The sequence below is a fragment of the Patiria miniata genome, unplaced genomic scaffold (genome assembly GCF_015706575.1).
Source record: "Patiria miniata isolate m_02_andy unplaced genomic scaffold, ASM1570657v1 HiC_scaffold_20, whole genome shotgun sequence".
In the NCBI taxonomy this organism is placed as follows: Eukaryota; Metazoa; Echinodermata; class Asteroidea; order Valvatida; family Asterinidae; genus Patiria; species Patiria miniata.
Genome location: NW_024037059.1, coordinates 22,931,350 through 22,945,043, shown reverse-complemented (window position 1 = coordinate 22,945,043; position 13,694 = coordinate 22,931,350). Strand labels below are relative to the sequence as shown.

The window sequence follows — 13,694 nt, the reverse complement described above, 5'->3', positions numbered from 1 at the left end:
GTATTGTGCTCTTGATGATACAAGTGCAATGACTCTTGACTTGACCATTGTGACTAGTGACTCGCTATTCGGACTCCAACTGCATGACTCGGAAGAGGTGACTCGAATACAAGTCTACAATGATGACTTCATCATGACGGCAATTTTCAATGCACATACTTACAATGGGGTCTTGGTCTGTGTCAAATTGGGAGTCGATCTGATCAAAGACCGTGTCAAATTTTGTAAACAGAATGAAATCTTAAAACTTTGAAATTCATTCAAAAACGCAATTGATGATGGCACCTCCTGTTTTCAATATTTTCAATAGTTTCTAACTTCCCACCAATTTTCATGACAATTGGATCTTTCCTTTATGCGTTAAAAAAAAAATCCCATTTTTGATGTCATGATGACATCAGACATTTGTCACGTTTGTGTGCATATTGCTATGAGTATGACCGAATTGGCCTTGAAGTTCTCTTGATCTATATATATAAGAGAGAGTTTAACTCGGCCTCCGAGACGATGTTTGCTCATGAAAGGATCCGAGACCGCGGGCTCCCGCGGCGCCAAAATCGCTCCACGTCCGTGGAAAAATGCGGAGGGTGTCTTCCACCGGGTCGGACACTTCGGGTCCTCCTGATTTTCCCATACGGACCGGCGATCCGTATCGTCGATTTTTCGTGACTGCGTTTTGCGCAGGAATTTGCCGTCGTGTGCGCTTTCACGTTGACTGCCTGGCCGCCCCCTGTGCTGGCTTTTCTGCGTGTCTAGACTGTGCGAGGTCAGCGGCTTCAACGTAGGGGTTCCGTTTACGTGTTCTACTTGGCCGTTCTGCATAAGTGTTCACCTAGCGGTTGTATGGGGTGACCTTGGTAAAATAATTTTTGTCCATGGTGCGTGGCCACCGAGTGTCCCTATTCTTTCATATGCTTTGCTTGCCGCCCCTGCGCTGAGCGCCACGAATACTCAGAAGGACTACACATTAGTATGCCTTGCGCGGTCTGACCAATCGAAAGTGTACACTGCAGAGTACTTCCGGGCTATGCGTAAAACCGTCGATGGCAACGCGTACTGCAGCATGCTCCACACCCTGGAAACGAGGTTGGGTCTACGGTGCTCGCTATTGCACAAGCATGTGACTTCGCGTGATAGAGTGCTGTTGATTCCATAATGTGTTTACAGCTCCATGCTTCCATTAGCTCTTTTCTTCCATCAAGGCTGAGCGTTGTGAGTTCGCTGCCACGTCACGGTGTAATTCAGTGTCGTGTTATAATTTTGGGGGCCTGTTTGGGATCAACGAAGGATCGATGCATTGCTTCAAATGTTGCGATCTTGAACGCAGTCACAAAAAATCGACAAAACGGATCGCCGGTCCGTACGGAAAAATTAGGACGACCTGAAGTGCTTGATTTAGCGGAAGAAATTCTCCGTATCTTTCTATGGACGTGGAACCATTTTGGCGTCGCGGTTGCGATCTTGAACGCAGTCACAAAAAATCGACAAAATGGATCGCCGGTCCGTACGGAAAAATTAGGACGACCTGAAGTGCTTCATTTGGCGGAAGAAATTCTACAGCCGTATTTTTTATGGACGTGGAGCCATTTTGGCGTTGCGGGAGACCGCGGCCTCGGATCCTTTCAGGAACAAACATTGCTCGGAGGCCGAGTAAAACTTGCTCTTATATAGATGGTTGACCAACTTGAATAAAAGTTAAATCGACTTTGTCCTCGCAGACGGTCTCGCAAATTGTAAAAAGTTCAAGTTTACGTTTGTTGAAGAGTCCAATACTGAAACTTAATTATGACCTCCCTCCATCATTCAGACCGTTTGTAATTTTATGGTAACACTCAACATTTTCATTGCAAATGACAACTTCACGTTTGATTGCATTATGATTTATTGTCAAAACTGTACAATCAGCCTTCGCCTGTGTACTACGGTAACCTTTTCACTACGTTTTCCCGGCAATGCGACTGCCTCACAAAATGCCAATTTAACAGACCAACGGGAACATTTACAGACAGTTGTCATGGTACATAATTATCATGTGCGTAAATCGGTGGGGAACAGGGGACCCCCCCCCCTACATTTTAAAGAGGGGACATTGATTGGTCCCCCCCCCCACTTTTTCTTCCCCGAATAAAAATTGTAGCCTACTATAATGATTCTATTGCTCAGAATACCGTGTAGCTGATTCAATTACCCCAAGCTCGAAAATGATGTTTACAAGATGATCTTTTGCTCAAATTGGATTCAGTGGTCAGAAATTGCCTCAGATCACACCACAAAAATTGCTTTTCTATAACTGCATGTCTTCTCAACTAACCCCCGTTTACATTTTAACTCCCCACATTGTCATCCCCAACACTACGCCCTATATACCCGATCTTTGATCGGGTAAATCAGCTTGTATTTATATATACACAAGCTGATTTACCCTATCATAGATCGGGTAGGAAGTAGTGTTGGGGATGAAAATGTGGGGAGTTAAATGTAAATGGGGGATATAGTTGAGGAGACATGCAGTTATAGAAAATAATTTCTGTGGTGTAATCTGAGGCAATTTCTGACCACTAAAACCAATTTCAGCAAAAGATCATCTGTTAAAGTTTTGAGTTTTGAGTAATTGAATCAGCTACATGTATTCTGAGCAATAGCATCCTTATTGTAGGCTACAATTTTTATTCGGGGAAGAAAAAGTGAAGGGGGAGGGAACCAAACAATGTCCCCCGCTTTATGGGGGGGGGGGGGTGGGTTCCCCCTGTCCCCCGTCGATTTACGCACATGATAATTATGTACCATGGCAACTGTCAGTAAATGTTCCAGTTGGTCTGTTAAATTGGCATTTTGTGAGGCAGTCGCATTTGGAAAACGCAGTGAAAAGGTTACCGTAGTACACAGGGGAAGGCTGATTGTACAGTTTTGACAATAAATCATAATGCAATAAAACGTGAAGGTGTCATTTGAAATGAAAATGTTGAGTGTTACCATAAAATTACAAACGGTCTGAATGATGGAGGAAGGTCATAATTAAGTTTCAGTGTTGGACTCTTCAACAAACGTAAACTTGAACTTCTTACAATTTGCGAGACTTTGTCCTCTGTGAGGACAAAGTCGATTTAACTTTTATTGAAGTTGGTTCAACCATCTATATAAGAGCAAGTTTTACTCGGCCTCCGAGAAATGTTTGCTCCTGAAAGGATCCGAGACCGCGGTCTCCCGCGACACCAAAATGGCGCCACGTCTGTGGAAAAATGTGGGTGTCTTCCGCCGGGTCGGACACCTTTCCGTTGATTTTTTGTGACTGCGTTTAAGATCGCGATATTTGAAGCAATGCATAGATCCTTTGTTGACCCCAAACAGGCCCCCGAAATTATAACACGACACTGAATTACACCGTGACGTGGCAGCGAACTCACAACGCTCAGCCTTGGTGGAAGCATGGAGCTATAAACACATGTCATGATGGAAGCAACAGAGCACTATATCACGTCACATGCTTGCGCTTCAAATAGCGAGCACCGTAGACCCAACCTCGTTTTCAGGGTGTGGAGCAGGCTGCAGTACGCGTTGCCATCGACGGTTTTACGCAAAGCAAGGGAAGTACTACGCAGTGTAGACTTTCGATTGGTCAGACCGCGCAAGGCATACTAATGTGTAGTCCTTCTGAGTATTCGTTGCACTCAGCGCAGGGGCGGCAAGCAAAGCATAGGAAACAATAGGGACACTTGGTGGCCTCGCACCATGGAGAAAAAATATTTTGCCAAGGTCACCCCATACTACTGTTTGGTGAACACTTTTGTAGAACGCCAAGTCGAACACGTAAACGGAACCCCTACGTTGAAGCTGCTGACCTCGCACAGTCTAAACTAGCAGAAAAGCCAGCACAGGGGGCGGCCAGGCAGTCAACGTGAAAGCGCACACGACGGCAAATGCCTGTGCAAAACACTGTCACGAAAAATCGACGAAACGGATAGCCGGTCCGTACGGGAAAATTAGGACGACCCGAAGTGTCCGACCCGGTGGAAGACACCCTCCGCATTTTTCCACGGACGTGGAGCGATTTTGGCGCCGCGGGGGACCGCGGTCTCGGATCCTTTCAGGAGCAAACATTTCTCGGAGGCCGAGTAAAACTTGCTCTTATATATATAGATGTATAAGCAGTTGAAACATGCACCTTTTTTGAAGATGTCACATGACACATGATGACACCATGATGTCCATCTTTGCGGCACATCTTTGCTACATGCTTTGTTTATGTTAAGTTTGATACATCTGAGCATTCAAAGTGTTAAAAGTGGCTGGAAGAAAATGTGTGTACAAAGTCTATGGGATTTAGAAGGAGAAAGAGATTGAAATGAAGGAGAACCCGAAAAAGTAAGCTTTCCCATACATTTGTGGGCAAACCAAAAAATGAAAAATTAGAACAAACACAAAGGCTTTTCCGCAAAATAAGAAAAACAAATCTTTTCACAATTAAAATTTGGAACAGCTAACAAAAACTAAAAATACATGAGTTTCATTAAAAGTTCCGTTAATTCTATAGAACCTTTCCTCTGCCCTCATTGCATATTTCCTGAAAGACGAAAATAAACAAACATAATTCTGAAGTGTAATTATAGATATATATCTGTCAAAAAATAATATGTAATCCACAACTTCTAACACATGAGGGGTTTTGTGAGCCAGTATGTTACAGCAAAGGGGAATTATGGATTAGAATATGAAAGTGACCTTTACAAAGGTGACTTCAAAATAGAATAGGCCTAAAGCAAAAGCAAAATTTAACTTACAGTCGGACATCTTCATATGCAGGTACATTCTCAATTTCAAACCCCTCATCTCTCAGCTGATCTAAGACAGTGTTGTTCCCAAGGAAATGTCCTGCAGGAGGAGAGAAGAAAATGACATATATTTCATTCAAACTTCACAAATATTTTGCTAATTTCCTCAACTGAATACTTAAATACCTGGAACACACAGTTCTGAATTGAGTGTGTTTTAGGACTTTGATTTGTACATTTATTTCCCTAAGGCGACAAAGTGAGTCAGATGTACATAAATATTTTAAGCACTAGTAACCTGAAGATACAGTTATATTAAATAAGAAAAGAGCAAAAGTATTTAAAATCCAACATGTTGCAGTTAGAAAGCAGGACAATCACCCTTTTACAGCATCACATATGTTACAAAGAAGAAAAAATGAATCAAATGCAATGTCCTACTCCCATTTGATGTAGGAAGGTGCTTGAATAAAAATTAATGTACATGCAGTTATGTGATGAGTAAATATTGCAACATGCAAATTTGTTCATACATTTTGCTGAAACTATATTCTTAAAAAACCCACTGAGATGGGATTTCTAAGAATAGGAATGCATGAGATTACCGCCTCACTCAAAATGACAATTAACAACAACAGAGTGTGCAAGTCTGGCCAGTGCATGTTCACTTTCCATGTGAATGTCTTGGTACCAAACGCTGACAACTCTAGTCACATATTCCCGTGTTAAAATTTAGCCAACTGTTATCTGTGTTATCGACTGAAGTAGAGGTCAAAATTTCTCATTTTTTTAATCGGAATCTATTTTCAATATTTTCAATAAATTGTATATTGTAATGATTTCCTTCCTTTCACAGAGTCAATCTATTGCCCTTTGTTACAACTGATAATGTATAATTTAAGCGTCGGTCGTTGTCAATCCGAGTACGTACTAAGATGCTGTAACAGAGCATTGAAATTCGTGAAGCCCAAAAAACATGGCCTTTTGAATGTTGTGTTTCTCAGAAAATATGCTCGGTATGATTAAAAGGTTACATTCTAACTGAAGAAGAAATTCTAAACTTCATGTCAGTGGAAAAGAAAAGCCGTCATCAATGCCGAAACGTCAATTCTGGTTACTGTCAAAACTGACCTTCAAGTCTGGAAGAAATCGTTCGAAAACTTCCTCAAATGTATGTTTTTATCCCAATTTCTAGGAATTTACCCCAGTTGTTATTTCACGAGTAGTTGAACACTTTATATCATCTAAATGTATTCCGAATTTCAGCTTAATCTGTTCTTGCAAACGCCAGTGTAACACTTTGAACCATATCTAAGTAAAATTTCGAAGACGATCAAAAAAATATTTGCCGACCCAACCAATGTGCATTGTTCAGCAAAGCGCCGTAGGTGCTATGGCTGACCGATTTTGGCCTGGCACGCAATGATGACAGGCACATTAGCATATTCATTAGCGTCACTCGGCGTGACGGGTGGGACTCGGTATCAACCAATGGAAGCCGGCAAAAAGGGTGAAATTGGTTAATTAATTACCCGTGAAGGAGTCTTTTATGCAATTGTTTACTGCACACCATAATGGATTGGAACCTCATAAATATTTGTAAGGTTTGAAAAGATTGATAGATATTGCGCACGCCAGTGTTACAATTTTCAAAATTGCACGTAGCGAGGCCTACTTTTCCAATTACAACGAAAAGTAATGAACATATGACGATTTTTATCACATACTTGGATCATTATAGGGGAAATAAATCCTGAAAGTTGCATGAAGATATGGTCTTCCAAACGGGAGAAATTAATTTTCAAAGATTTCACCAACCAACGTGAACATGCCTATGTAGTTTTATTTAAAATAAAGTGTTACATAACCTTTAGAAATCGCCCTTCGCAACCATATGGCTGGACAGTGTAAAAAAGTTACTACACCATCAGTCTATTTTTGTTACATTATTGGTTAAGACTGATAATGTAAACAAAAAATAACTGATAGTGTAGTACATTCTATTCGCTCCTACCCACCACCCTACAAACAGTCCGCTGGGAAGGGCTGATGAATTTACGCTCTGATTGGATAGATTTTGCATGACCTGTGACCTGCAAGTCATCATGACCATGCAGGGCCCTGCAAGGTTTGAAACGGCCATTAAGACTTGTGCTGTTTGCAGTTTGGTTAACTGAACGACCGTTAGGTAGCAACAGCGCCCTCTTGAGGTTTCGGGCGTTCTGTGCGCCAGCCGTCAGCCGACCAAACACGTCGATGTTCTTTTACAAGTTTTTCTGTCTTTTTTTTTTATCTTTGCAAGGTAATTAATATGTTCACTGCTCTAATCATAATTCCCAGTAAGCTTGTTTGCATTTGCTTGATCATTTATGTAACTTATGATTTTCCAATTGTCACTTATTCTTGATTTTTGTGAAATTCTCATTTCTGTTGGGGGCAGCCATGTTTGTTTTCATTCCATTCTCACATGTAGCGTAGGCATTAATTCTCATTGTTTGATTTTGAAATTTCTTGATTCCATAGTGTGGTGTAAGATCAAGTTCTCGTATGTTGTTTATAAGCAGTTGCTCTTTGCCATATCCCCCTTTGTATACATTTTCATGTAATTGGCTTGGATTTCTGACATGAAGTGACATGTGCCTACTTATTCATTTTTTGGGAAATGATTTTTTAAGTCCTTGTGCATTGTAGTTCATTTGATTTGATTGTTAAAGTAGCTTGTTGCTTATTCTCCCTAGGTTGTTATTCACTATATGCGACTTGTCCTCTCAAAGGTTTGGCAGTACAATGTGTATTTGGAGACACAACAGCTCTGTAAGTCTTTGCATATTCCTTTCAGAAGTATAATGTTATTGTCATTGAGGATGAAGCGATTTTTGTGTACTTCTTGTGACACACTTACATTCATGTAGATTTGATCCATTCTGGTCTGTTACTCTGTCATCTACCTGCTAGCTTGTCGTCATATTTTTTTGTAATGGGAAATTATTTCATATTATCCATGTCAATCATTATATAATTTTGTCCTTTGCGCCTTTTTTATTGTAATTTTCCTTATTTGATTATTTTTACAGTTTACCATGTGTATGTCAAGGAATAAATTTGAAGTTGAACCTACTCCTTGTGTGCCTGGTTATCTAACTGGATAGGGGGCGTCCCACACTCCCCGAGGCCAGAACAAGACTGATTCATTACTCTTTTGTTCCAATTCATATATATGCTTTTTTTAACTGAAAAGCGTAATGATTTTTATATAGGAAAATCTGTAAAACTTGCGTGTTATAAATTTTCAATTCCCGTCACTTGCTCAGGCTCCCTCAAAATTTGTCCACATGGTCCGCAATGAATAAGAAATCACATCTGGTATGGAATGTGTGCATTTTCTATGATAAAGTTTTCGGATATCACTTGCGCGCATTGGCTAACTGCGGTCTTGAACAGCTTTAGCCAGATGCTTATACATAGGTCATAATAAATTACCCAGGATGCCATCCCCACTTCCTTCAAAAGATTCTGTGAAGCTCATCAGCTCTTTCCTGCCCAATGTTTGCGGGGGGGGGGGGGGGGGGGGGGGGTGGTTACGAGCGAATACAATTCTACTTCACTATTGGTAAATTTGTGTTACATTATCCCTTAGTGATACAGTATTGATCAATTTGAATTTGAGTGACATTATTAGTTGGTGATATGTCATCCATTGCTTTTTACATTATCAGTTGTACCACCCTTGACTGGATAAGCCTAGTCAGAACACAAAATAAATGCAAAAATTGGGACTTGTTGTGGATCCTAAATTCATGGTCTGCAGGTAATTCTGCAGGTTATGGGTTCGAATCCAGCTTGCGGCCATGGTGCGTGTGCCCTTGGGCAAGGCACTTCGTCACTCACTGCTTCAGCTTCACTCTACCCAGGGGTGAATGGATACCTGTGAGGGGCAGAGATGGTTATTGTGGTTGATTTTAGCTGCTTTGCGCAGAAAAATGGTACCATCAAGCTGTATACTCCCGAGAGAGCTGAGATGGTATTTGGGATGTTTCAGTGGCCCACTGATCAGGGTAATAATGATGTGCTGCCTTGAGCACCAATAATGGTGGATATGTGCACTCTATAAATGCACATTATTATCATAATATTATTATTACCCTATAAATGGTGCCCGGATGTACTGCATTTTCTGTAAAATTTTGGAGATTTTTGAGGTCAACTTGCATGTTCTATAATCTGAACTAATTAAAAGCTTGTTGACTGATATTTGTAGAATCTATGGCTCATTGAGATTTGAAGTCATTAAAAATAGCTATTATACTGAAAAAGAATAAATCATAAGAGACGTAACAAACATTAGTCAATTTAAGAGCAAGCTATATGCATTGTCAACTTGGTAAAAGAGAACGCACTTAAGTAATCCCTAGATGAATGCACATTGCACAAGCATTTGATGTGCCAGGAAAACTAATGCAGATTTCCCGCAAGTAAGGGATCCATTTAAGTGGCTTATCTCACCCTCCTAGGGATGATCATTTGTTATCACTGTCAAATTGTGCAGTCAGGGCAAAAGGTCCCCCAGATTTACAGACTTTAAACGATATGCACTGCTTATTCACACAATTTTCTGACTGTAGAGAAAGCAACATTATGCGTATTATTTGGTTAAGGGAGGGGAATACAACAATCCCAAATTCCAGGAGGGATTTAGATTTGAGGAGCTTACTCCACACAATTGTAAGATCTCTTTCTTCATAGATAAGCAGCAGGGTTTTACTGATTCCACCATAATCAGCTTTATTGAAATTGATCCCTCCCTGTCTAAAAAAAAGGCGGAAGGGGATCATTTAAAAACAGATGATGATGCTTCTTTGAAATTGGGAATTTGGACAATAAGTTACAACTTCCAATGGGATATTTGTCAACTAGTTGAGGCTAACGGGGAAGAATACTTGTTTCAAACTGCACGCACACTAAAGTTCTCCAAGGATTTTTGGTACATATGTGCACTTTGTATAAGCAGAGGACAGATGTGCATAAGATATGTACATCACTCCCCTCAGACATAGGTCCAACTGTTTGGAATTTGAGTTCATGATTTTTTTGGCTAGGTATTATTAAAAGTCTGACTTTCCTGCTTGAAAATACTCTAGTACAATTTAAAATGTGTTGTGCATCTTACATATGAACAGACATTGACAGTTGGTGGAATTTCAGCCACAGGCCTAGAGAATCCATCAGTGACACCTGAGATAGACGGAATCTGGCTGGCAGGGAAGCCTCATAAATGAGGATTGAGTTTCTCCAGCACAGCAAGAATTGTGAGAAGGTGGTCCAGAGAGACCACCAAGGTGAAGCCACCACAAAAGGAGAAGACAAGGAGGGATAAATGCCAACTTCCAGGACAATATAACACAAGTACTATTAAGATACTGACAAACAGACGAGATACAGGTCAACACACCTCCCAATGGGTCAAACAAGAAGGGCCTCTACAAGAGATTTGTTAGGTGGAGAAGAAAACACTGCTGGGACAACTGATTTTTTTTGTAACGACAGTGAGAATAGTTAAATGGCCTCCTAACACTTGCAAATGGGGCAAACTAGTGGTAGAAAATAGCAGTTAATTCCTTGCTGTTAGGTTGGAAGTTAGGCTTATTAATGAACACAGGTAAAGGTAACTGACAAGAAGGCTGCAACAAACGGCAAGAATTCTGATGAGGCTTTTGACATGCATAATGAACAGGTGCCAGAACCTCACTTTATGAACCTAATGGCACATTTTAATGTATACACTATTATGGCTAGATTGAAAGTTTTTTTTTTTTAAATTAGTACATGTGTATGGCTCACAGTCACACAGCTTCAGGATCGAAGGTAAACGCAAATTCCATATCCATTTGGAGAATCACCACCATCTTACATCATGCCTCATTGCCTGAAATGTCTCTATACAGTCCCTCTGAAATTTTTCAGTTTTGAACATGTTTGTATATTAGGTTGTGGTTGAGTGTCAAGCCAGAATTGAACTAGATTAATCATTCTAACCCTGACATGTTGTACAGTTTAAGGGAGGCAGACGTAATATTACAAACTTTCATAAAAATCAACATATCTCAAAATGAAGGATACATAATGGGACAGATTTCTAAATTGCGCAAAAAGTCCCTTTTCAATAAGCAAATTACCCAACCAAACCCTTCCCTTCGGTAAGCTGTCTTGTGACACCCATATTTCCTTCCAAACACAAACACAAACGCACACACACATAAGCAACAGAAGCTGTTAAATTCAAATATCACTGAAAATCTATGCCAAATCCAACTAATCCCTTAAATAAATTATGTTCCATATGTGATCCCCTAGGGTGGTGGTTTATCATGCTAAGAAGATTAGAAGTTGATTGATTGGGAAACATTGTTTCCCTTACACCTGTTGTGTGATATTATGCTGACAATAATTTGTTCAGACATTTGCAAGAGTCTGAGGCCAAGCTGGATGCAAGCCCCAGCTGAAGAGGAACTTAAAGGGAATATATATCATTGGCTTTTGCTGTAATTTTCAGAAATGAACTATTTGAGGGGTTAGTGTAATAGATCAAGTACTGTTACACTGACATGTTTGAAGTTTTGTGTTCAAAAATGCTGGAAAAACCAAGAAAAACAAAAATGTTCAAGTAGTCTGGTTCCCTGACTCCACTAAATACAAAATGGATCAATTTAGGCCCCCCAAAAAAGTCTCCGGTTTCTGGTATGGAGCTTGCCCAAAAAGTGGTGCGGCGACTCGGCTTTTTTTTTTTTTACCTGATTTTTTTTGCCTCAAATGTCGGCTGATGACTGCAAATGGTGTCTGACTAAACTTAGTGCAAATATATGGGAGTCCAGAGAGGCCACATAAAGCTTATTCTCGATCATAACCTCATCCAAAAACACGTTAAAATTGAGCGTCAGCAGGATTCCAGTCAAACCAGTGAGTTTGGCGGTTTTGAGACATCATCTTTCATTGAAAAAAAAACGTTTTCATTTTGCCGACGCGCATGGCTACGGCGACGCGCGCGCATACCAGAAACCGGAGACTTTTTTTTTTTGGCCTTACAGATGCCGGAAAATTGTAAGGTAATAAGGGAACCAGTCTAGCTGGCTTGCCCCGTTCATGAATATGTAACCAATAGCAAACAAAAGTTGGACTGAAAAAAAAATGTAAATTTGGAGCAATAGTTGAAAATGGTTAGGTTTTTCCAATGGTGGTCAGCCGACCACCGTTGGAAATTTTTACAAAAATACCATTTTCTTGAAAATGACTTCACACCAGGTGGCATAATTTTACATGATGCTTTAGACTGTTATTTACCAACATCCTAGTAAGGTATTTCATAAAAAACTAGTAGCTTTATTTTTCGATGTTTGCAAATGTTGTTTATTCCCTTTAACAACACATAACCAAAAACAAACAAAAACAAACAACATGAACAAATACAAGAAAAATCTACATTAAATGCCATTGTTCAAACATTTACAACTGAATAAATCAGATCAACTCTAAAGATCATATAAAGAGAGAAAACTGTCTAAAAATATATCCCAATTAAAGCATGTTTGCTTTTCATGAGATTTTGTACAGGAATTAAATAACTTTTTCTTAGTCTATAATATACACAATTCATAGGCTTGATGTCATTCTCTTTTCACCCCAAGTATTTCAGTAATAATCTACTCACAAGGACATCTTCCACATAATGACGCACAGAGCTATTTAAAATGAAACTTTAATCAGTTTTGACTGATGGGAACTGGAACCCTCTGTTAGAAACTGTCCAAACTGAGCCCTCTTACAGATCCCCCCTAATACATCCAACAAGTTCTATGGGGTCACTTTGTAAGCACACACATTTGCTTAGCACAGTTACTCACTATTCTGTTGAAAGATGTTACAACTAAATATGCCGAGTGATTTATTTCTATTGTGACCAATTTTAAAGCTGGTTTTTCTTGGCACCTCCACAAAATTAGGCCCTGATGTGAGCTGGTTGCAGTGTGTTTATGTCACCTTTTACCGACACTGATACCGCATCTTAAATCTAACCACTGCTTTTTTGTTCAGTTCAGAGAATAAGCAAGTTTTACCCTGAGGGGATTCAGTCTTGAGCACACAATCACAGAGAGTATCTGAATGATTTCCTTTGCACTTTAAGTAGGCTGGCCCTCTTGTGAGATATTTAAAAAGGCTCAGTCCATGCATGGTCCATGCATGGTCCATGCCACAATTATAAACCAAAGCTGTAAAGGTGAACTCTGTCTGTGTCTACACAGGCTTACATAAGAGACGGCAAAAAACACTGTATCTTTTTTTCTCCGGAAACCTAAGTCCTGAGTCAACACTAGAGGGATATCTTGTGTGCAAACACCTGCAACTACAAAACTTCAAATGCTCCGACATACGTTCAACAAGGCTATACTTTTTTTTCTCCCCTAACTCCTTACACAACTAGTAAGTTTACTTTTAAGGGAGAGCCAACTGGAATTTTTGTGTGTTATCCTGAATTTGGTTCAGGTATTCTTTATTTCTGGTTTGGTATTGATTGAACACAGTTAGGGGAGGGATTTTCTTCTCTTGGTTCAAATGTATCTGGCTAAACAGTAAACAAGCAGCAAGAAAAAGTTTTATGACATGAAAGATCATTGTAAACATAGCCTTTCAAATTTGTGTATGACTAACAACTTCCACATTTAAAATAATATGCTGAAGTCAAAATGTAGACACATTTGTTTCATACTAAATCATTTTTATTTTCCCCCTTTAGCCATGTTCGCACTCGACTCATGTTTTTTTCAAGGATTTTTATTGAGACAATTATATAAACCTAAGGGGTAACCGAATGGGAAAAATCTTACCAGTCCACACTGAAGACTTTTGACTCTCAGAAATGTTACTGAGACCGTG

The 13,694-nt window shown here is 39.8% G+C and overlaps 1 protein-coding gene across 1 annotated transcript in view; it reads right to left on the bottom strand.

Moving 5' to 3' along the window:
* LOC119728242 (metalloprotease TIKI1-like) overlaps positions 1–13,694 on the bottom strand; it is a 52,453-nt gene that overhangs the window by 12,448 nt on the left and 26,311 nt on the right. The window contains exon 4 of the mRNA XM_038200397.1: positions 4,779–4,869. Coding sequence (XP_038056325.1) covers positions 4,779–4,869 — 91 coding nt within the window. The remainder of the gene's footprint in view (positions 1–4,778; positions 4,870–13,694) is intronic.